This window comes from Erpetoichthys calabaricus, chromosome 13 (assembly GCF_900747795.2).
Source record: "Erpetoichthys calabaricus chromosome 13, fErpCal1.3, whole genome shotgun sequence".
NCBI lineage: Eukaryota > Metazoa > Chordata > Cladistia > Polypteriformes > Polypteridae > Erpetoichthys > Erpetoichthys calabaricus.
The window spans coordinates 44282054-44306827 of record NC_041406.2 but is presented as its reverse complement, the minus strand read 5'-3'; the positions used below and the strand labels follow the sequence as shown (position 1 = coordinate 44306827).

General features: G+C 35.9%; 2 protein-coding genes across 2 annotated transcripts in view; one reads left to right on the top strand and one right to left on the bottom strand.

The window, feature by feature from the left end:
• The window catches only part of efhb (EF-hand domain family, member B), a 28039-nt gene extending 17650 nt beyond the window's left edge, over window positions 1–10389 (bottom strand). The window contains exons 1-4 of the mRNA XM_028817667.2: window positions 10134–10389; window positions 8005–8067; window positions 6679–6822; window positions 5172–5352 (exon numbers count right to left, since the gene is read on the bottom strand). Of these exons, the coding sequence (XP_028673500.2) occupies window positions 5172–5352; window positions 6679–6822; window positions 8005–8067; window positions 10134–10274 (529 nt within the window). The 5' untranslated portion in view covers window positions 10275–10389. The remainder of the gene's footprint in view (window positions 1–5171; window positions 5353–6678; window positions 6823–8004; window positions 8068–10133) is intronic.
• Window positions 10390–18896: 8507 nt separating this feature from the next.
• The window catches only part of rab5aa (RAB5A, member RAS oncogene family, a), a 41421-nt gene continuing 35543 nt past the window's right edge, over window positions 18897–24774 (top strand). The window contains exons 1-2 of the mRNA XM_028818182.2: window positions 18897–19078; window positions 24540–24766. Coding sequence (XP_028674015.1) covers window positions 24601–24766 — 166 coding nt within the window. The 5' untranslated portion in view covers window positions 18897–19078; window positions 24540–24600. The remainder of the gene's footprint in view (window positions 19079–24539; window positions 24767–24774) is intronic.

Genomic DNA, 24774 nt, shown 5'->3' with positions numbered 1-24774 from the left:
CACCACCTTGCCACCAGAAAAACACTACTCAAAAACTGTTAATCAGTTATTAAAATATTATTTTTTTAATTCATATTCCCAGCAAATCTATACCTTTTGCTGTCATTTAGGTAACTTCATCATATATCTTCCAGTGTTGATTAATGGTTGTGTTTTCAGTTTTCACAGCAGAAAATAGCTACTATACTTGTCATCTCTAAATCTTTTGTCTCTGAAGGTTTCCTTGAAAAAGGTGTAAATTGTTTTTGTGGCTGTAAATATAAACTTAAACTAGTTACCAACACTTAATCATGAACTTGCTCCAAAATAAACAAATATTCAGTACTAGCATTATTGAACAGTGGCATCTGTTTAAAAAAATGAGTGGGAGTGGGCATTACATGGAATTCAATAAGATTCAAATAATAAACTGCAATAATTGTTTGTTGTTCTGTTAGCTTTTCCATAAAAATGTTTCATCACCCAGCTTTGCACCTGAATATGAGAACAGTTTCAGTATATTTTACTTTTTTGTGATCAAAATTTTAAAAGTAATACAATATGTACACATTTCTTTTACTTCTAAAATAGATATTATATAATATACATATACAGGGAAGGGGGTATATACTGAAGAAAAGTGCTCCAGTAATGAAAGCTGATAAAATAGGAGAGCAGCAGAAAAGTGTGAAATGTACTGAGATAAAAAAAGGAATGGAAATGAGGTCATTTTGAGTGAGGAACATGGGAATGACAGTCAGGACAGTATTTCAGGCTGAAGACAAGTGTTATGTTTTTAGTTCTTACAGTGTGCCTACCATCCTGACATTGAGCAGATGATCTGAAAGAGAGGGTGCAATAAGAAACATGCCCCTGCATTAGCAGAAACCTATGTGTTCCTACAACTTATATTAATATTAAGCTAGTCTACATGATTTAGGACTTCACAGAAAACCCTAAACTAAAGTATATTAAGCATCCAAAATTCAATGTGCCAGGAATATATTTCATGTTAGAATGGGATAGTACATGAATCATAATTCTGTCAATGGTCAATCAGTTGCAATTGGCATAAAATATATTTTAGGGACGTTCAATCCCTAAATCACCCCACATGCCTACTGGTGGTTGATCTACCACTTTTTACCTTAAAAGTAATGTAAAAAAATGTAACTGTGTTTTATTTTATTTATTTTTACTTAGTGCTGGGTGGCAAGCTGGTGCAATTTTTAGTGTCACTTCACAAATTCAGTGTCTTGGGTTGAATCCTGCACTCAGTAACTGCCTCTGCAGTATGCACATTATGGGTGTATACATGAATGAATAAGCCCAGTTGTGGACTGGTACCCATTCAGGGTTGGCTCCTGCCTTGCAGCTAATGCTTTTAAAGTTTTGGTCCCCCGTTATCCCAAATTGGAGTAAACAGATTGGAGAATGTTAAACAGAATAGTAAATGGTGACAGTAAGTACTGTGACTAAATAAGGATAATAATTAACTTAATAGAAATGACTAACTGAACACATCTATATATATTAAAATGGTTTTTAAATATAATAACTTGAAAATGCACAATTATTCTCAAAACAAAATACAGGTAAAATTCTGTTACAACAAACTGCCAGGGACCTAAAAAATATTTTGTTGTAATGAAAATTTCATTGTAATGAGAGTCTGTATTTGTCACTATAGTGCTTTCTTTACCTTGCATCCAGGCGTTTGCAATCATTTCAATAGCTTCTTTTCTGCTAATTTTCATCTCCTCTTGTCTACAAGTTATGCTGATGAGAATTTTTCTCAGCATTTCCTTGTCATAATACACTTTCAGGGTGTGAATGATGCCCAAATCCAATGGCTGAAGCACTGCTGTGCAATTGGGTGGGAGGAATTCAATGCGAACATTATCTAAATGTGGAAGCATGTTGTGGGCAGCACAGTTATCAATCAGAAACCGAATCATTCATTTGTTCTTCTTCATATTGTGAGGTTTCTGAACTCTTTTGGGATTCCCCCCACCCAACTACCCAACAGGACAACACGCTGAAGTGCGTCCCAAAGCATGATTGCTGCATCTGTGGAAGAATGTCTGTTGCCGGGGCAGGGCAACAGCAGGCACATAGCACTGCAGCGAAGCGCCACAGAAGCAAATCATAAAAGATCGTGGTCGCGCTATAAGTCCCTGTCTTGCATCCTAAAACATGAGGCTGAGTCTCAGTACTTTAGCAAAATCAGCTTTATTCAGCTTGAAACAGGAACAGCAGGGTTATTTATTGTAGCGTGATCTACCACTCTCCTATACTCTCCTGGACACAGCAGTCAGGCAGGGTCGTGGACAGGTTAGTGGCCAAGTAATACTGCTCCCTGCATTTACAATATTCCGTGCATCACCCATCGATATCTTTTCTGTTTGCTTTGGCAATGAGCCACCTCAGAGCTATGAGCCTGCTCGGTTAGTTGGGATTGGCTCCAGCAGACCCCAGTGACCCTGTAGTTAGGATATAGCGGGTTGGATAATGGATGGATGGATATTTTTATTATCCCAAACAAACTCAAGGAAGATGTAGTTACAGGAAAATCACAAACTACCATATCAAGCAGAAAGTCTACACTAACTGCTCCTAGGATCTAGTCTCCAAGTGCCATGTAAAATGGCTCAATCACTTGACTGTGTTCAAGTATCATACACTCAGTTTCCACTTCTTCTCGATCTTTACACTCTTACCCCCTATTTTAAGGCCAGGCACTCTTGGAGGCACCCAAGCAGTGTACTCTACCTTTGATAACAGGGTTCTACCTAAAGAAGGTTCGAGAGAAGTTATGATGGCACTTCTGTCAGCCCTCATGACTTCTGTCATGTCCTGTGATGATCAGGTACCGTTCATTCAAATAAGGTGTTTATACTACCTTCTATGAGGCACCGTTTACTCACATTGGATGAGCTTTCCAATCAAATGTTCAACTGCCCATTTTTAAATACTCTATGTACCCTATTGTGTCAATCTACCATCATACGCCACTCTTCTGACCATGCAACCCATTGACAGCTCTTCAATTTGTTACAACATGACCGTACAATAGAAGAGCTAAATGTTTGAAAGTAGTGAAATAGAATTTTCAAATTAGATTATTATGTTTCTCTTAAAGTTAATAACAAATATAGGAACTAAACTGTTTGATTTAAAATTCATTGTTTTAATTCACAAAATGAATTACATTTTTATCAAGTAAAATACTAGTCACATATACAGTCATATGAAAAAGTTTGGGAACCTGTCTGCATAATAATTTAGTCTACTTTCAACAAAAAAGATAACAGTGGTATGTCTTTCATTTCCTAGGAACATCTGAGTACTGGGGTGTTTTCCGAACAAAGATTTTTAGTGAAGCAGTATTCAGTTGTATGAAATTTAATCAAATGTGAAAAACTGGATGTGCAAAAATTTGGGTCCCCTTGTAATTTTACTGATTTGGATGCATGTAACTGCTCAATACTGATTACTTGCAACACCAAATTGGTTGGATTAGCTCATTAAGCCTTGAACTTCATAGACAGGTGTGTCCAATCATGAGAAAAGGTATTTAAGGTGGTCAATTGCAAGGTGTGCTTCCCTTTGACTCTCCTCTGAAGAGTGACAGCATGCGATCCTCAAAGCAACTCTCAAAAGATCTGAAAACAAAGATTGTTCAGTATCATGGTTTAGGGGAAGACTACAAAAAGCTATCTTAGAGGTTTAATCTGTCAGTTTCAACTGTAAGGAATGTAATCAGGAAATGGAAGGCCACAGGCACAGTTGCTGTTAAACCCAGGTCTGGCAGGCCAAGAAAAATACAGGAGCGGCATATGCACAGGATTGTGAGAATGGTTACAGACAACCCACAGATCACCTCCAAAGACATGCAAGAACATCTTGCTGCAGATGGTGTATCTGTACATCGTTCTACAATTCAGCGCAATTTGCACAAAGAACATCTGTATGGCAGGGTGATGAGAAAGAAGCCCTTTCTGCACTCACACGCTTGTTGTATGCAAATGCTCATTTAGACAAGCCAGATTCATTTTGGAACAAAGTGCTTTGGACTGATGAGACAAAAATTGAGTTATTTGGTCATAACAAAAAGCACTTTGCATGGCGGAAGAAGAACACCGCATTCCAAGAAAACCACCTGCTACCTACTGTCAAATTTGATGGAGGTTCTATCATGCTGTGGGCTGTGTGGCTAGTTCAGAGACTGGGGGCCCTTGTTAAAGTTGAGGGTCGGATTAATTCAACCCAATATCAACAAATTCTTCAGGATAATGTTCAAGCATCAGTCACAAAGTTAAATCTACGCAGGGGTTGGATATTCCGACAAGACAATGACCCAAAACACAGTTCGAAATCTACAAAGGCATTCATGCAGAGGGAGAAGTACAATGTTCTGAAATAGCCGTCACAGTCCCCTGACTTGAATATCATCAAAAATCTATGGGATGATTTGAAGCAGGCTGTCCATGCTCGGCAGCCATCAAATTTAACTGAACTGGAGAGATTTTGTACGGAAGAATGGTCAAAAATACCTCCATCCAGAATCCAGACACTCATCAAAGGCTATAGGAGGCGTCAACAGGCTGTTATATTTGCAAAAGGAGGCTCAACTAAGTATTGATGTAATATCTCTGTTGGGGTGCCCAAATTTATGTACCTGTCTAATTTTGTTATGATGCATATTGCATATTTTCTGTTAATCCAATAAACTTAATGTCCCTGCTGAAATACTACTGTTTCCATAAGGCATATCATATATTAAAAGGAAGTTGCTACTTTGAAAGCTCAGCCAATGATAAACAAAAATCCAAAGAATTAAGAGGGGTTCCCATACTTTTTCATATGACTGTACATGCATTAACATATAGCAATATTTAAATAATTTAATGTGACATTCTCAAACCCATTTTATCTAATTCAAGATGACTAGGAGTTGGAATGCATCCCAGCAGCACTGAGCAGGAGACAGAAATCAGCCCTGGTCAAGGCGCCAGTGCATCACAGGTTCTACCAATGCACATACTATATCTATGTCATACTCAGAGGGCCAGTTTTTGAATTACTAACATATACATGCATATATTAAATTCATAAACTGACCAAATTAAAAAAACAAAACAAAAAAAAAAACATAGACTGGTAAAAAATATACCACTGCATAATCTCACCTCTTTGTGTTTTAATTCCAAAAGTCATTTTAGATACATCTAATCCATCTGGAATCCCAGGCCTTTGATCATATGATCTTCCAAGAGGAGCTTTTTGGTGGCTGAGGTATTTAGCTTCCCTCTGTTCAAGCCATCTTTGCTGAAATAATGTTCTTGGAGATGGAGTAACTAGCAATTTTGCCTAAACAAACCATAGTTACAAAAAATGCTGTTATTTGGTGCACCAATAACAAACATTTTTTGTAATGACAATCAGAATCAGAATTCACTTTATTGGACAGGTACACTAATGTGTACTAGGAATTTGTCTTGATAGTATTGGTGCACATACAAGGACAAGACAGAATACAAAAGATAAATATAAGAAGATAACATTATAAAATGATACAATATGATGCAACATACAAGGGCAATGCAAAAACAAAATAAAGAGACAGTAGGATTAAAATTTCCAGGCAATCTAGGATGCAGGTATACATTGATACTAAGTAGAAGCTCAGTCCCGATTAGTAAGAATAACTGCACAAGGAAAAAAAATTATTTAGGCAATGGGTTGTTTTAGTATTCAGTGCATGAAGACATTTGCCGGAAAGGAAGTCTTTGGAACAGGTAATGCTCTGGGTAAGTTAAATCAGCAATGATCTTTGTGGCCCTCTTCCTTACCCTGGATTCATATAGAACTTCAGTGTACTTTAAATTATAGCCTATGATCCTTTCAGAAGCTTTGATGATGCGTTGCAGATTGGCCTTAGCCTGAACAGAGGCAGCACCAAACCAGACAGTTATAGATGAGGTCAGAAAGGACTCGATGATGGCTGTGTAGAAATAGATTGATATTGCTTGAGGGATATTGAATTTCCCCAGCTGACACAAAAAGAACATTTTCTGATGGGCTTTCTTAATAATGCATGTGATGTTATTGTCCCACTTAAGTAGTTGTGACAGCACAGTGCCCAGACACTTAAATGAGCCATTTATAGCAAGTGATAGGTGCAAAGGTGACTGTTTCCTGAAATCTATGATCATCTTGCGAGTTTTTTGAATGTTAAGGTCAAATTATAATGGTTGCACCCCAATGTCAGATTTTCCACCTCTTCTCTGTATTATGGACTCATTATTAAAATAGCATTATTAACAGAGGGCTGACTCAAAGTCCAGCTAATACAAATCCAACAGTTAAAATCAAATAGATAATGAGTATATAGGAAGAAGCATACAGTAGTGAACTTGTGAAAGGCTCAGCTAAAACTGAAAAGATATATAAATATACTACTTGCAGTACATATACAAAAAATATATATTTACAAAAAAAATTTTATATAAACATTTCAATGCAAACAGTGTAGACTGTACATGACAGGGTATTCACTTAATTGGGCACCGAAGAGCATAAGTGTCACTTTCACTTCCTAGCATAAAAAGCCACATGAGGAAGCAGTATGTGTCTTACTTTTACTCTTTTGCCAGCTTTCCTAAGTTTGACAAATATTACACATGACATACTTACACTTAGAGATGATCTAGAACTGATACCATGTACAATGTTGTGAGCTTCAGTTGAATCATTAGCTTTTCCATAAAACACTCTAATGACACCGGCATCAGGACGTCTTGTGTTCAAAAATTTTCTTATCACAGGTGGAGTGTGAGGCTCCAAAAAAAGAGTACAGAAATAAAGTTTGGTTGTTTAGAAACAAGAAAGCATTTTATGCAAAAGAAATAATGTAACTTTAAACATATAACCCTATAATCATTTTTCAATTACATATTTTATTCCTGTAGAACTTGAAAAGCTTTTTCAACCTGAACTCAAGCAATTGTTCTAATGGTCAGGTATCCCGAATGTTAATTGCTGTACATCATATTTTAATGATTGTGCTCCATTTACAATTATAAATATATTATCCATATAAATACATAGTCCATATACATCCAAATTCATAATAAACATAAATGCCTAATCCAGTGGTTAAATCGTGTTTTGTTTTTTTCCCTTAAATTCTGTTTTTCTTTTGTTTTCTCTGCATTGGTTTTGTAGTAAATTGTAATGTTCTGTTTTTTGAAAATTAAATAAAAATTAAATTTAAAAATACATAATTCAAAATTAAAGGTTAATTCTTGTAATATTAACTGTTTTGTAGTTTTTACATTCAACTCTCCAACCTCAATCCAAAATACTGTTTTCTTTTTAATTAATCTGGCATTCAGCACCCTTTTACGGACACTCCATATTTCTATTTATTTAAAGAACTTCTGTAAAAAGCCAAATTGCACCCTGGAGACAAAGAAAGATCTATCTATCTATCTATCTATCTATCTATCTATCTATCTATCTATCTATCTATCTATCTATCTATCTACCACATTAGGTTGATTTTAAGGTTGTCAGTCCTGCTTCACTTTTTTCCGTTGGCAGCTGCTTGTCTTCTTTTCAACAGGTTTATCCATCAGAGGCTCCTCGGATTTAGCACTCATGCTAAAGAGGATGTATATTTTACCTTCTTGTGCAAATATCTCTTTCAGTATTTTATATTATATGTTCTCATATAAATATTTTTTCCTGTCACATTTATTATGTATAGGTAAATTAGACCGAGTATATCAAATTGTGTGACCCCAATTCAAAGTTGCTTATCGCTTTCTGGTCGATCATTTAATTTTTTAGGCAGTATAAAGCTTACTTTAATGTAACTGTGGGTGTATGCCTGAGTGGGCCCTGTCCAGGGCTGTTTTACTGCCTTTTGAGCCCTGCTGCCCCTTATAGGCTCTAGCCATCCCAACCCTGAATTTCACTAAGTGTGTCTGAAATTGTTACAGTATTTGTAAAACTTACCCTAGGTATGGGTTCTTTCATGCATATTTCCACACTTTCACTAGTTGGTATTAATTTTCCTGCCTAAGGAGAAATTAAACATTATGAACACAAATACAAACAGAGATCTGTAAATCACATTAGGTTAATAAGTATTAATATTAGGGCGCTTCGCTTCCCGGGTCCTCCCTGCGTGGAGTTTGCATGTTCTCCCTGTGTCTGTGTGGGTTTCCTCTGGGTGCTCCGGTTTCCTCCCACAGTCCAAAGACATGCAGGTTAGGTGCATTGGCGATCCTAAATTGTCCCTTGTGTGATTGGTGTGTGTGTATGTATGTGTGTGCCCTGAGGTGGGCTGGTGCCCTCCCCGGGGTTTGTTCCTGCCTTGTGCCCTGTGCTGGCTGGGATTGGCTCCAGCAGAACCCCGTGACCCTGTGTTAGGTTATAGTGGGCTGGACTAGGACTGACTGACTGACTGACTGATTAATATTAATATTTGCTTTGATGAAATACTTTTAGCATAATATGCAATTTATTTCCTTCAAATCAACAGCTGTAATTGCTCTGTCTGTATCCTTCACATTTGTCTGATGTGTTTACCCAAAATGACTTAATCCTTTTAATTACTTATTTCTGTAACTGGATCACAAGTCACAGAGAAAGTAAGCAGTTGGATTTTAATAAGAACTGTGTAATTTAAAGGTCAGTGCCAAGGCCCTGCCAGGCTCACACATGCATTCACACATACATACACTCAGAGCTAGTGGGCCAATATAGAGTAACCAGATAACAACATACTGGGCAGTAACTAAGCTGACAATGAAACCTAAGCCTCTTAGAGCTGTATATTAGGAACACTAAGTACTGCACCACCTTGCTAACAGTCAAAAACTACATGAATATTTTTTTATTTGCCTTGAACTGGATTAAGTCGGTTCAGTATTGTAGTATTGTAGTATTCCATCCAAGTACTGTACTGCACCTGCTTAATCCAGTATTAGAGTCAAGGGGAGTCAGGGCCCATGCCAGAAGCATTTGGAGTTGCAATTTAAAATTTAAATAAATTAAATTTCAGTAAAAATGATTTGTCTTTTCTTCAGACCATGCCATTGCAGTCCACACTCGCCTACACTTATAAGCATTTCAAGTTTGAGTTGTCAAATAACAACGCAGACATATTTGGGACTGGGTAGGGTATCAACGTAATTAATCAATAACCAATGCGCTGAAGAGTTAAAGGTGAAAAATCCACCCTGAGATAGACAATGAGTAACAAATCGTTTGTCAACTGCCCATCCATCCTGCCATTTTTGTATCAGAGCCATGTCTTAAGTAGGGGTCGAGGGGCCGAAAAAAAGTCACAGAAGCATTGGACACAGGAAAGAGCCTGAGATGAAGCGCAAGACCATCGAGGGCTCTCACATTGTACCAAGTCGTTCAGCTTATTTTGCACGTCATTCAGATGTAGAAGGAAAATCGCAGTGTCAGAGAGAAAAACCAACGCTGACTCAACCATACAAACTTCACCCAGTTATGCGAAATTGTACATAAAATAGGTGAAATAAAACGTAAGTTCAGAAAGAGGTGAAAACTTGATGAAGCTGAGATCTTCTAACTTCTTTGCGTTTACAAATCAACATCCGTACGTTGGCGATCATTGTCGTTATTACGAAGACATCAGTTTCCCGTGGAATGCAGAGAGAAACTGTTATATTCGCAACTATCCCACTAAATAAATTTCCTAAACTACGTTTCCAGTATGGACTTGTAGGGAAGCATAATATATACTATATGCTATGACAGGTGGAACACATTAGTGGCTGAAGAACTGCAATTTAAACTAAAACTAGCGTTCAGTTGTATGTAAACGGTTGCATTTTACCCTAAAATTGTAATAAGTCTTAGAATTGATTATAATGACATCGAAATACACCATAAACAACACTAGGTGTCGCAGTTGCGCTGATTAGCGTCAACACAATAGTTTAAAAAGCATAACAATTCCATACTTAAGCTGAACACTTCAAACCTGGTTAAATGTTTTTTAGCATAACTTGAATACTACCTTTAGTCTCATTGTAGGACAGAAACATGCAGCATAGCATTTCCTACTACCAGCGAATGGAAAAGATTACATCAAATCGTGCACGTACCGTCGGAATACCAGGGTTCCTGTCAATGAACTTTCCAGCGTACAATGGACTAGGATTCAACATATTTTCTCCCCAGCGAATGTCACTAAATGAATTTGACCTGCAAATTTCCTTTTGTGTATAGTAGGCAGAATGTGGCATTTAAACGTAGAACTTTCATTGCAAAGCAGTCATTTCCGAACGAACATGTAAAGTTCCGTAAGTGATGGAATCCCGCTGGTCATCCACGAGTGTTTACTGTGCGTATCCTGGCGACTGCAACTTGGCAACAGTTGTCTTTCGCATAGACTGTGACCGCTATGAACTAAATGAATAGGGGCATGGCGATAGTAGACGTGATTGCTTAAATATTTTCATACGAAAGGGCATTACGGCATGAAAAATGAAGGGTCTGTTAGCAAAGAATCACACTTAACGTTATTACTAAAAAATCAACTTTGAGATCAAAGAAGTTAAAAGTGATTTTATAACTAAAACATGGCTATAGTGTTAAGCCTGTAACATTCTAATAAAAGAATGTTTATGAATGCCTTGCTATCTAAGATAAGAGTAAATTAAGAGTGTTAATTGTTATTTTAGAATTTAGCAAGCATTAATGTTGTCTTCAAGTAAGCATGCTGATTACTTTTATGACTCTTCAGACTACAAGGAAATGTTGTTCATTTGAATTACTTATTACGTTCTTAATCGTTTTGTATAATAAATATTTTAATGTAATATTATAAAGCCTATGAAGAGAAAATACCTATGGGGTGATAATTGTATGAATTATGTCATTCTCTTGTTTAAACTAGGATTTTTATGACCTTTATAATACTAATGACCTTTTTAATTTGTGCACATAAAATTAAAACAAACTAACTTGGACATAATTTAGAATTAAGGCAGTTCAAAAAGGCCGACAAGCCTAATAAGAATACAGGGGTGAATATATAACTTATACAAAATCTATATTTGTCCAAGATATCTGAAGTTAGACTTGGTCATCCAAATCTTAAGCAGTAAAGCATTGATCTGCATTAATGCCAAGACTGGCAAAGAAATACATTTCTTCTCCTAAGGTTTTAAATCTTTTAAAAATATGTATTACAATTAAAAAACATTTAATCAAATAACATTACATGGTTATTTTCCCATAGCCTACTTTATCTGTTTATAGAGGTTTTCAAATTATGTCCTAGATTATCAGTGTGGCTATTGGCTACTGTTCAAAGCAATTTTAATTTAAGTCTATTCTTAATCAGATGACCTATTTTTGAGACATCATTCAGTCTGTTACCATTCTAGGAAATTACTTTTTAGATACCATGGCCAGTCAAGGACTGATTCCAGCCTTATTCTCAGCCCTTCACACAACAGTCATTTTTATAAGATATGAGTTTAGCTGATGGTATCATAAAAAAACTATTTTACATTAAATACAATCAGATCATTAAAAAAATAATTAAACACAAAACGTTTTACAATGAAATTCTCTCAAAATTAACACAACATTGCTTTCAAGAATATGGTCCTACATTACCTGGGAGGTAGACCCACTATGTGATATTATATCATTCAGAGGAACTAGTGTTGACTGTATTGTTCGAGATGTATTCTGCCTGGGAACACTTAAATTCCAAGAAAGGATTTCACAGCCCCACATACCATGTCATTTTCTGTTCACTAAGTATCCCAGGTGCCAGTTTTATCAATTATAAAATTTATCTGCCTGTGCCCTGCATGAACAGGTATTTTTGTGAAAAAAATCTTTCTAGCATTTGATTGGAATTTAACCTTTACCAGCTTCTTTTTGTTCCTAAATGTTCCTGATTAAGAATGTGTTGTAAAGTAACAGCTGGTATCCACTTTACTTAGCCACTTTATACTTTGGAAAACATTTATTATTTCTTAACCTTCACTTCCATAAATTTAACAGATACAACTAATATCTCAAACACTGCAGTGTGCAGGAAAGTCTGGCTCTTTGCAAGACTTTCTATTGAGCCATTATGTTAAATATTTGCTCTCTAAAATATTAAACTACTCACTGTTGGGCTTTGTCCAGCTTATCTGCCACATTTAACTAAATATAACCAAATCTTTACTATATAGGAGTGGTCAGCTCTGATCTTGGAGAGCAGCAGTTGGCTGTAAGTTTTACTTTTTGTCACTTAATCAGTGACCAACATCTTCTATTGATTGAAAATTTTTCCACTCATTTCAATTGCATTGTTTTTTAAGACTCATTCTTCTGATTTCTTTTTTTCCAAGAAAAAATTAGTTGTGAAATGAGACAACAGATGTCCAGCTAAGTCAGGGCCTCAAACTTCAACCAATTTCACTCCTATCAGTTTCTAAATTATAAGATTATTCTTGTTGTTAATTAAACCTGCTATTTAATTCCATGGCTTTTTGGTGTTCTCATTCTGTCACAGAAACTGCTGATTTTCTTTTTCTCCTAAGAGCACCATCAAAATCAGCAAATCAGCTTTATGCAGACCTTCATCTTTTTTATGTTCAGGTATTGTATGATGGCCACAGGTTAGCTGGTGTCACGCATGGGTGCATAGGGGACAGTTCAAGGGCTCTGGTGATCATGATTCTCTGCCGCTCCAGGCGATGGCACTCTATGATAATGCCTTCTCTTTCTCTCTCTCTCTGCAGACTGGAAGAATGACAGGTTTTCCACTGCTCATGTCACTTCTGGTGTCTGTCCACCTGGACCCACCTCTGTCTGCAGGAAACAGTCTTAACCGGAAGAACTGCTATCTTTGGCAGTCATATCCAGACTCCAATCTGAAAAGACATAATGTAATACTTTAACCTGCATTTTGTTTCTCATTTTGAGACAACAGTTATACAGGGTTTGCCTACAGATGCCCCAAAATTTGTCACTGACTTTTTTGCTATTGCACTGGTCATGTGTTGGCTAGTTTTCTGTTTCATTATTGTTTGGCTGCTAATTAAGGAAAAAAGAAATAATTAGGTGCTCTGAGTCTTAAACAGCAAATCAATTAAAATGAAAGGAAAAGAAGCTAGATGAGAGCAAAAATGGATCACTAATTAAAAAAATGTTTAGAATGAAAACCTGCAGCCACTGCAGTTCTCCAGGATTGGAGTTGACCAGCCCAGTTATAAAAGTTTATGTTCCACCACATGTGAATGGTGCAGCTACAGCAGAATCAATTTATGAAATAACATAAAACCTGGAAAGTAAATCACCTGACTTACTCAAACATGTAATGGGTGATTTCAGTTTTTGTGAGCTGTTATCAATGTTGCCACACTTCTATCAATATGCTAATATAGATGTGAGAGCAGGCAACACACTTGGCAAATGTTATAAAATAACATCTGGGCAGCTTTTGGTACATCTAACTGTAAAGTAATTGACTCAATAATAACAAAACAAAGAAAAGGAAAAATAAGGGAATGGCAGATATACTGTACATTAGTGCTTCTCCTGCACTGATGTGCTGACATCCACACCGACATTGGATGATGCTGCATACACTGTGACCAAGTACATAGATTTCTGTGGGTCAGTGATCATTGAAGAGAAAACCAACAAAATGTATCCAAATAGAAAAGTATGGAGTTACCAAAGTAAAGCATGCTTTTGGTAAAACATCACTCTCTTTGGAAAATGAGGCAGAACATTTTGCAGAGGAGGATAAAGAATTTCACTAAACAAAGTAAAATGACTTAAAGAGCAAAATTTAAGGGGTAGTTTAAAGAAAGAAATCCATAGCAGGTGAAGAAGGTCTGTAAGATATCACAAAAGTTAGTGCTAAAATATCATAACCTAACAGACAAGGGCTACGAGTTCTTTGCAAATTAACTAAATGTCTTTCATTTAAAATTAGAAATGAGTGCCTTCAGTAACCAAAATGAACAAATAAAGAAGACACTTTAAGGATAATACCAGACGTTTTCGACTCCACTCCCTAAATAGCTTAAAAGAAATAACATGTAGTAAATGCATAAGAGCTCTCATGCATGTGAGGCATTGAAAGGGCTTGTGTGTTGACGATAATACCACTGTTGGTTGAGAAGAAGCACTGTTGTTTACATTCTTTCTGTTCTTTTCCATCTACAGACCAGACACTCCAAATGTCAAGGATCTGTGAGGTCAGTTCCGGTTCTGCTTCTTAGCCCTGTCTCGCTTGTTTCTCTGAGACCATATAAACTCCATCCCTGCCATAATGGAGTCAGTCAACTTATGGACTCACATCTGCAAAGACATCTTTGTTTTTTTCAATTTTCTAAAAACATGTTGATTTTCCTACAATTATATTTAGATTTCTGGTTTCATGCTCCAAATCCTTTTCTGACTCTTGTTTGCTCTTTTACAGAGCAAAAAGACTGTTTTCATAAGGTGAATATGTCTAGGTAATACTCTTTGTGTTTTATGTGAACTTTTAATATGTTATTGTTATATGCTTTTTGTTCTTCTGTATGTGGGATGCAACTGAGAGACAAATTTAACATTTTCCAGTGTAATCATGACTAAATAAAAACAAGGAAATGAAATGCAGCCTTAAATCAGTCTCTGCCATCATATTACTTAATTCCAGTTAAGGGTTGAGGAGACCTTAGCTTTAACCTAACAGCACTGGGCAGAAAGCCTGAACCCGCCCTGAAACAGACGTCAGTCCATTTTAATACAGAGTAATAGAGGACCAATTCAGAGTTACCAATTACATTTTTGTGGAATATGGGTGAAAACAAGAGCACTCATGTAAAAGTCATTGTGAAAATATGGGGAAAATGCAAACATCATAAACTATGGAAAATGCCACAGTTAGGATTTAAACCCTGATTTCAGAGCTGTGATTCAACAACATTAAACACTGGATCAGTTTGCTAGTTCTTTATTTATTCAGTAGACTAAGTACATACAAGCTGATTTTAAAAGTTTAACTACAGTCATATACCATCTTAGAGGAATGTGACAATGTCTATGACAAGCAGAAGTAAAAGTGCCCTACAATAAATGAGGTCCTTTTAAGACTATTAAAATGCATTTAACATTTTAACTGAATATTTTCAGTTCCATATTTTTATCATCAGATTTCACCATTTCTGCTGTCCTCGTAAGAGATGAATAACCATCATCTTAAGGCCAGCTTCTCTAAGTTCTATATCTGCTTCTCCTTCTGCAGCTTTTGTGCTCAGCATTTTTAAAAAGTTTACCACACATCCTCATCTGCTTTCAGAAACCTTGGCATGACTTTCTCCATTTTGTTCAACAAATAAATTTGTTTACTAACCCAATCCAATTGTTTTTTAACAACATTCATGAAATGTGTATTTTCTTTAACATCTGTGCTGTGCAAATTCTTCTTCATGTTCTTCTTCTATTTAGGGTGCAATGGCAGTACTCCTAGTGAGGATTCCTGTATCCACTATCTGACCTGTCCAGCTCATCCAGAATGATGCTTCCAGATGGACATTTTTTCCCATTGCTAAGTGCACATCATTCCTTTTCTTTACTTTCTTCACTAGATTCATATTGCTGCTGTGATCCCGATCCAAATACTTGCCCCCCGTCTTACAGTTTCTCTACAAGTCTGCTCTGGATTCTTTGAATGTTGCTCCATGATGTCTCTGTTCTAATTCAATCTGTCTATTAACTATGCTTCATCTCTCCAGATATACTAAAAATGTATCCTGTTTTACATTTCTTGCTCCAAAGCCCTAACTAACCCAATTATTCCTAATCCATTGACATTCAAGTATCTCTTGGTCATCTTTGCTTTGTAGCATCCAAAGACTGTTTAAGGTTTATAATTTTTAAATCATACTTAGAATATCTTTAGCTTTCTCTGACTGCATTAGTCATTGATTTACTGTAGCTGTATGGAGCAGGTTGATCAGCACATCAACCCCACATAAAAGTGGGAAAAGAAAAAGAAGCTAGCTAATATGTAATCTATACTGTACCTGGTACTAGACCCATAATTTTGTTTTTGTTTAAAAAATATTAATAATAAAACAATCAAAAAAGTTACACATTTTCAGACAATTAAATGAATTAAGCACGTCTAAGAATGTTATCTTATTTACAGTAAACATTTATGTTGTGCATTAGCACATGGTTATATAGAAAAAATAATTAAATAATATTTAGATAATATTTAGATGGCTAAGATGTTTTGATGCTTAAGCTTAGTGATATCAGAATTAAGATTTCTTTCACTCTTCAATTCACTGGCTGCATGCCAGTGTGGAGTGCACACCCTTGCAACCCTCATGCTGTTTTACGGTTTTATGAGAAAATACTACCTGTTAAAAACAAACATTGTACAAGTTAAACATTGCCAAAGTTAAGCAGTAAAATCTACACTAACTGACCAAATTATTAGGAACACTTTTACACCTGCTTATCTGTGCAATTCTCTAATCTGACAATCATGTAGCAGCAGTGCAGTGCATAAAATTGTACAGACACAGGTCAGGAGCTAAAGTTAATGTTCGCATCAAACAGCAGAAAGGTGAAAAAATGTGATCTCAATGATTTCAACTATTTCATGATTGCTGGTGGCAGAACTACTAGCCTGTGTATTTCTGTAACTGCAGATCTCCTGGGATTTTCATGCACAACAGTCTCTAGAGTTTACTCAAAATTATACAAAAAACAAAATACATCCAGTGAGCAGCAGTTCTGCGAATGGAAATGCCTTGTTAATGAAAGGGGTCAGAGGAGAATGGCCAGGCTGATCTTGGGTGACAGAAAGGCTATGATAACTCAGATAACCATTCTGTGCAACTGTGGTAAACAGAAAAGCTGAATGCATAACACGTCAAACCTTGAGGTGGCTAGACTACAACAGCAGAAGACCACATCAGATTCCAATGCTGTCAGCCATGAACACAAAGCTGAGGCTGCAGTGGGCACAGCCGCACTAAAACTGGACAGTTGAAGACTGGAAAAACATACCTTGATATGATAGAATCTCAATTCCTGCTGAGGCACACAGATGGTAGGGTCAAAATTTGGTGCCAGCAGCATGTTTATGGACTCAATTTGCTTAGTGTAAACAGTCCAGGCTGTTGGAGAGGGTGTACTGGTGTGGGGAATGTTTTCTTGACACATTTTAGGCATATTAATAGCAATCAATCATTGCTTGAATGCAACAATCTATTTGAGTATTGCTGCTGACCACGTGCGTTTCATGGCCACAGTTTGCCCATCTTCTAATAGCTGCTTCAGGCATGATAGTGCACCATGTCACAAAGCAAAGATTAGCTTAAACTAGTTTTATGAACATGGAAATGAGTTCAGTGTTCTTCAGCGGCCTTCCCAATCACAGGATATGAATCCAATTGAACATCTTTGGGATGTGGCAGAATAGGAGATTCACAGCATGAATGTGCACCTGACAACTCTGCAGAAATCGTGTGATGCAATCATGTCAACATGGACCAGAATCACATGGGAATGTTTCCAGCATCTTGTGGAATCCATGCCACGAAGAAATTAAGCTGTTTTAAGAGCAAGAGGAGAACTTGCATTAATATAGTGGTCCTAATAATTTGTTGAGTATCTGTAAAAAGTTGGCATGTCATTGCATTGCTGCTTGCTCCAAGACAGATGTTAATAACTGTATTGTTTGATTTAACACCTTTTGTCTTTTATAACTACCTTCAATATTTCTATTTTCTTTGGTTTGCTGGAGATGATCGTGGAACAGGCAATGTATGCTGAGCAGAGCTACTGTAAATGCAGCTGCTACTACTTTTTTAAATGAGAACCTTGACCCACGTAAGGACTGTTAGCAATGTAAAATAAAAAGGAACTAAAAGAAACAAAAAAAAAAAAAAACAACTAAAAAATGCAGTGCTCCTCTCTGTTTAGTGCTGTAACTAAATTGACTCTCCTTTATTGTTAAAAGTAGCAGTGAGAATGCTTGTAGTGCCTGCATCCAACTCATGGAAGGGTGATAATAAAGCCACATTGTTCACAAATAAATGATAAAGTCCTGTCAAACTTTAATTTTCTGCAAGTACAATGCATCATACATTATGATGGATTGTTAAAATATATTGTTCATTTCTAAATATACAAAATTAAGTAAAGAAGTTATTTTAAAATGGGAGTAGATTATGTAGCTGCATTACTCTGAAGGGGCATAGTCTTTCAAAATGTATTTTCTTTAAATAGTGTGTTTCAGACACAGTGCCCTTATGAGGAAACTGTTTAAAATCCATCCATCCATCCATTTTCCAACCCGCTGAATCCGAACACACGGTCACGGGGGTCTGCTGGAGCCAATCCCAGCCAACACAGGGCACAAAGCAGGAACCAATCCCGGGCAGGGTGCCAACCCACCGCAGCTGTTTAAAATCGATAGCACAAATGCCAATTACTTTATAAAGTAGGCAGATTATTATTATTAAGAATAGTTTTATCTAACAAAATCTATTCTCAGATTATAATTAGATGAACTGCTGATAGTGGTGAAAGTAAGTACTTTTTTTACTGAGATCTTCTCAACTGTGATTTGACGTGACTTGCTTGAACGTAATCATCATAACTTAAGTCTTGCCTTGAAACTTGAACGCCTGGACTTGAAGCTTACTAATTGCATATGTAAGACTTTGTCCGATCTCTGCTAAAATGTTTTGTAAATGTTATCAGGCGTCTGGTTATATTCATATTTTGTCACATTGCCTAGTTAGTACTTTCACCAGCAGCGTCCGACGTTTTTCAATTTTTCGGAAGTTAACGCCCTTACACTTGCGGGGCGGAAGTACTTCTTTGTGACGTCTTCAGAGGGGCGGAAGTTGTTCCGAGTCTGTGTTTTGGTTCTAAAGAGGGAAGTTGCGAGAAGAAAAAGGAGACGACGTGAATGTGTATGGCTATTTTTCTGTAACTGTGCAAAAGTTAGGATCTGCCCTATTTTCGCCAAGTCTCCCAGCAGAAAACAGGCCGGTATAATTCTCTTCTTGAACACAAGGTAAAGTAATAAAGTTGTTGAATCATCCAGCGTATTTGTTGGTAGTGGCGAAACAGGGCCTCGGAAAGGGATGAGCCTTTTTATCAGTTTTGACAAATGTTAAGAATGAGCGATTAGTTTGCTTCGCATAAAACCTACACACTTTGATGAAAATATAAGCATTCGGTCCTTATAATCAAGGAATGAAGATAGTTATTCAGAAGCCAGTGGCTGTGATTTGAAAACAAGTATTTTTATTTTTTTTCCTAAAGTAGTGTTCTCCAAAATGGCGTCTTCCTTTTATTTACGAAATATGACTGAATAGAATGATATAGATCACTGTTAAAGAACGCAAACATATAATTAAACCAAATAACATTACATATATAAATTGAACAAATAAAGCGTTGTTCTGCTGTTCGTGCAACTTAAGTCATGTCCGGCATTTTGGTCTTGTAACATAAACGAAAATCAACGAAACACTTCCCTAAAACTGTTTTGTCAAGGCTTGGAAAAAAAATAATCGTTTTAACTGATTTGGTTCAGAACTGAATTTAAATTGACTCATTGTTTATAAACGAGTCGTATGCAGTGCTGTTAAATCATTTGTGCCAATGAGTTCCACAAATGTAACGTGTGGATTTGCTTAAGATGCAACAATGAGTTGAAGGAGTAGTCCTGAATGAATGTAGGTACTGTAATTTGTTAGTAACCCTTGCACCAGCTCGAAACAGGTTAAGAATGCGTCGTCAAACAAGCTTTTATAGATCACGTCCGTGAAAAATCGATTCAGTGCACTTTGCGTGATTGTATTTGTGCTTGTATAAATACTTGTACAATAATCTGTACTTTGCAGTTTTTTGACACAATGAAACTTTCCCCCGCCAGTTTAGACGTTCATATTACAACTCTTGTAATAAACATTATTTAGAGTTGGCGAAGGTGGATGAGTTTAAATACTTGGGATCAACAGTACAGAGTAATGGGGATTGTGGAAGAGAGGTGAAAAAGAGTGCTGGTAGGGTGGAGAAGAGTGTCAGGAGTAATTTGTGACAGACGGTTATCTGTAAGAGTGAAGGGAAGGTCTACAGGCCGGTAGTGAGACCAGCAATGTTATATGGGCTGGAGATGGTGCTACTGACCAGAAAGCAGGAGACAGAGCTGGAGGTGGCAGAGTTAAAGATGCTAAAATATGCATTCGGTGTGATGAGAATGGACAGGATTAGAAATGAGTACAGTAGAGGGTCTGCTCAAGTTGGATGGTTTGCAGACAAAGTAGATAGGCGAGATTGCGTTGGTTTGGACGTGCAGAGGAGAGATGCTGGGTATATTGGGAAAAGGATGCTAAGGATAGAGCTGCCAGGCAAGATGAAAAGAGGAAGGCCTAACAGAACTCCCGAAAGGAGAAGAAGAATAAGACTATTGTATCTCTGTGTGTTGGGTGTTAGATTGATTTTGCTACATATGTTCAACATGTATATTGGAATTGTGTGTGGATTAAGATTTTCGTTTTTCCTGATAACTGTCTCCACAAAACTGTTGTGCTAGTGAAAGTAGTCCAGTAAATAAAGGTATTTAGTAGTAAGTTTGTGGACTGTTCATTTTTTTTTGTTTCATGTGGCTGGTTACAGTTAGTTGTGATGTTCACTATACATCACAGAATGCTGGAAAATTATTTTGTTCAGTTTATAGTTTTTTTTTCTGTTGACCTTATTAAAGTTTGTAAATGGTTGTCTGTTGCAGTAATGAATTAAAGTTTTGCATAGTCTATACATTCTTATTGGTTTTTGATTTGTGCATCAATGGATTTGTCCCACAACTGGCATCACTAGATTTGCCCATTATGAAGCAGTCTGACCTGTGTTGGACTGATATGTCATCCAGGATTAGTTTACATTATGCACAGTGCTTCCAGGATTGCTTTAGCATTAATGTGGAGAACTGGAATAACGTTAACATTGGAAGTACAGTATTTCTAAATCTTTGAAAAGAAATGTACTGAAATAAAATCTATATAGTCTTTGAAAAATTGGCTACCATGTGATGATGTAGATGGTCTGGTAATATTTTACAATGATGAATACATTTTTTTGTATTTATTGAATTGAAAAGTCAATAATATTTAGTATTTTTGCATTATCCTGTGTTGCAGGATCTTCTGGAATAATGCAGTGTTGAGCATCAGTGCCTTGTGAATTTCCCATTGGGATTAATAAAGTATCTATCTATCTATCTATCTATCTATCTATCTATCTATCTATCTATCTATCTATCTATCTATCTATTAACAGCTTGCAATTTTCGTGACTAGTCCCTTATATTAGGACTAACTCCTTTTTTTGAGTTTGAGTAATGTACCTAAACCTGTTAGTTTGAGGCCAAGTTGAGTTTTTTGGAGAAAGTTATAAGGAAAAAACACAAGTCTTAATCCACACACAATTCCTAATTACAGATTGAGTCCTGTTTTATAAAATCTAAAGCCACGGTTAACATTTAATGAGCAGTATCCTGTCATTATCAGTCACTTAACTTTTAGTTCTCAAGAGAAATTTGTATGATTTTTTTTAAATCTACACAACCTAAAACATTGGTAATCAATAAAACAATAATAAATGCAGAATACTTACAAGCATTGATGCTTTAAACAGTTCCAACACAGAGTTCAAAAGAATGTGATTCTCGGGTGAAGATTAATGTCATGTTGGTCTGTAGTCATGTACTTTGCAAGTCGTAGGAGAAGTTTCATGTGTAAGTACCATTCGCTTCCATTTGATTTACTGCAATGTTGAAAACGGTTTGAAATTCTTGGTTTAAAAATAGTATAGTTTGAAAACAGCAATGTTTTTATTTTAGAAAATATTAATAGTTTTGACGGCAAGAATTTACATTCTCCCTCTTGTTCTACAGTCTTGGCATTTCACTGTTGTTGGACCATACAATAAACCACAAAGTGTGTTTGTGTGTGTTTTTGGTATCTTTATAAATCAATTTAAATTATGAGAAAGAAATTTGATAAGTCACTTAATCTTTTACTGCTAGAGAAATGCAAATGGCCTCATTGCTTCTGTAAAACAAGTATGTACTTATTTTAAATACTAATCTTCTCAATGAGGCAATTGAGTAAGCACACAGGCCTTTCCAAATTAAGCTGTTGTAAATCTGAGGTTTTCAGAATTTAATTAATTTTTCTGTTCTGATACTGGTTCTGGATTTTAGGATGCCCACATCTAAGCCTTCATCTTTACATGGTGCTTCCTTACAGATTGAAGTTTCTGAGCTCCATTGAACATTGTCAATATGTGCTTGCATGTCATAAATGTATCAGTACATTTGTTAGTCCATTTTCTATTAAAGCAAACATTGAAAGGAAAAAAAAATCAATCCAAGGAATGAATGAAATCATTTGAAAATGGTATGCAGAGAAATAAAGCTTGTGCGTATTAAATTGTCATCTGCACAACAACTCGGGTATTAACTGATGAGTCACTCTGGCTTCTTTGAGGTATTGCTCAGGTATGACAAAATCCACTGATTAAACAAAATCCCAATTATGCTGAGAATTTTTTTTAGAACGAAACAAACATACTAATAAAATTAGAACTAGGCCCAACCTGGTTCATGGTTGCTAGTACTGTAAACATTAATAATCAATTGTTTATATTGGAAATGTAATACATTTAATAAGAACACTTTTAATAACTAATAACACTAATAAGAAACACTTTTTACAGCAAAATATCAAATTTCTGTTAATACATTGTTTTACTTACAAATTTGTTGTTTAGGTGGTTTTTCTGTTAAGCATTACTGTTGTTGTGGAGTTATTCCAGTTAACATTATAGTAAGTTTGTTGTTGAGATAGACTAGGAACTGAAATCCTACATTGCTCTGTTTTTAACCTGGATATGCTTTGTTACCATGTAGCCTTCCAGGTAGTCTGAGTAGACATTTCAAACCGTGTAATATACTACTGCAACTGTAGGTATCTTTGTCTGGTTATTTAACAAAATAACAAACAACAAAAAAAAAATTTGAATTTTAGTCCTGAATGATTTGTGATTGCTGTAAGTTGTGCACAATTTGCCCCTATGTTATTGTACACACACTCTTGCTAGAATTAAAACAGTTTAATCCTCAGTTATATCACTTCTGTCATGTGCCAGTTAGCTGGAAAGATAATTTTCTTAATCCATGTATGCACCCTCTGAAACATTGTTTCAAGTGAAAAATAGTCTTCAGACCAAGAACAAGCAGCCAGCCACCTCTAGCTATGAAGGAACATTTAAAAAAATTGTGTTTGTAAATTATAACCACATCTGTCAGTATTACTTTTAACTTGGTTTCATATCTGTAAACCATTAAGATTTTTGAGTATGTGGACTTTTTAAAACTATGTTCAGTAGAATGCGAGGGTCTTGTTTTGTGGAATTCTTGTACATTCCAGCCAGTGTTGACATGATAGTTATGTGTATCATAATACAGGCACTTCAGTGTATACTGTATATGGAATTATCTTTGAGCTTTGGTTTTTAAGGAATTTTGTATCCCTATAGTAGAACAGGAGTAACTGGGTTTAGATGATGAATCCTTGGGTATCGTATTGTTTTCGTGTGTTGGTAGTGATCATCAGTGGCTATCAATGTCTTTTTTTGTTAAAATCAAAATACAAACTTACATATTAACACTTCTCTTGCTAATTTTTTAATCCGTGAAGTAATAAAGTAAGTCAAACCTATTCTAATGCATTCATTTGCATTTTGTGATAAATCTTAATTTTATGTGCAACCTAGAATTTTTATATTCTCAAGTATTCATCTGATAATTCATACATAAAGTTTAAAGAATGATTTCAATATGAGGCTTTGTATCAGAATTAGTCTTTCCTTATTGCTTGTATGTTTTGGTTCAAATTTAAAAGCTGTACAGTTTATGAAAAATAAAAAAGTGGAAATGTGTTTCTCTGATTTGCTAATGATATATTTTAAACTCTATCAAAGGCTATTACCTATTTTGCATGATAGTTAACAAAATATCCTATTTTTTATGGCTTTATTTACTTTCAATGGTGCTACTTTTTTAATCTTTCCAACATTATATGGTCTACAGGAATAAATTGTTAGTATATTGTCTGCAAAGAATGAGGAGCTGTGTTGAACACACTAAAAAAATCAAATTGGTAGACTTGGTCCATCAGAGACCATCTATCTTGATGTATTTGGTTTTGGCATTTAGTTTGCTATTTAGGCTCTTCTCTTGACCGACTGGGCATAAGTTGCACAAAGAGAGTTCCCAACAGGCCAGCAACCCATTTTTTAAGGAGATTTAAAGACTTTATCATCTGTTAAGCAAACATTAATGTACTTGTTACTGGTATGTATTCATTCAGGACTTGGGAATATACTTTACATATTTTAATTTTATTGTATTATTATTATTATTATTATTTTGTCTATCTTAAAATATTTGTTAATTTCCTTTACAGTTTTTAATAGTAGAAGAAACAGTGACTTGGAAGATCAGTATAGAAGACAATTGTATTGGTCATGGCAAGTCGGGGAGGAGCTACAAGACCCAATGGACCAAATGCTGGCAATAAAATTTGTCAGTTTAAACTAGTACTACTTGGGGAATCTGCCGTGGGAAAATCTAGTTTAGTGCTCCGTTTTGTGAAAGGCCAGTTCCATGAGTTTCAAGAAAGTACAATAGGAGGTAAGTAA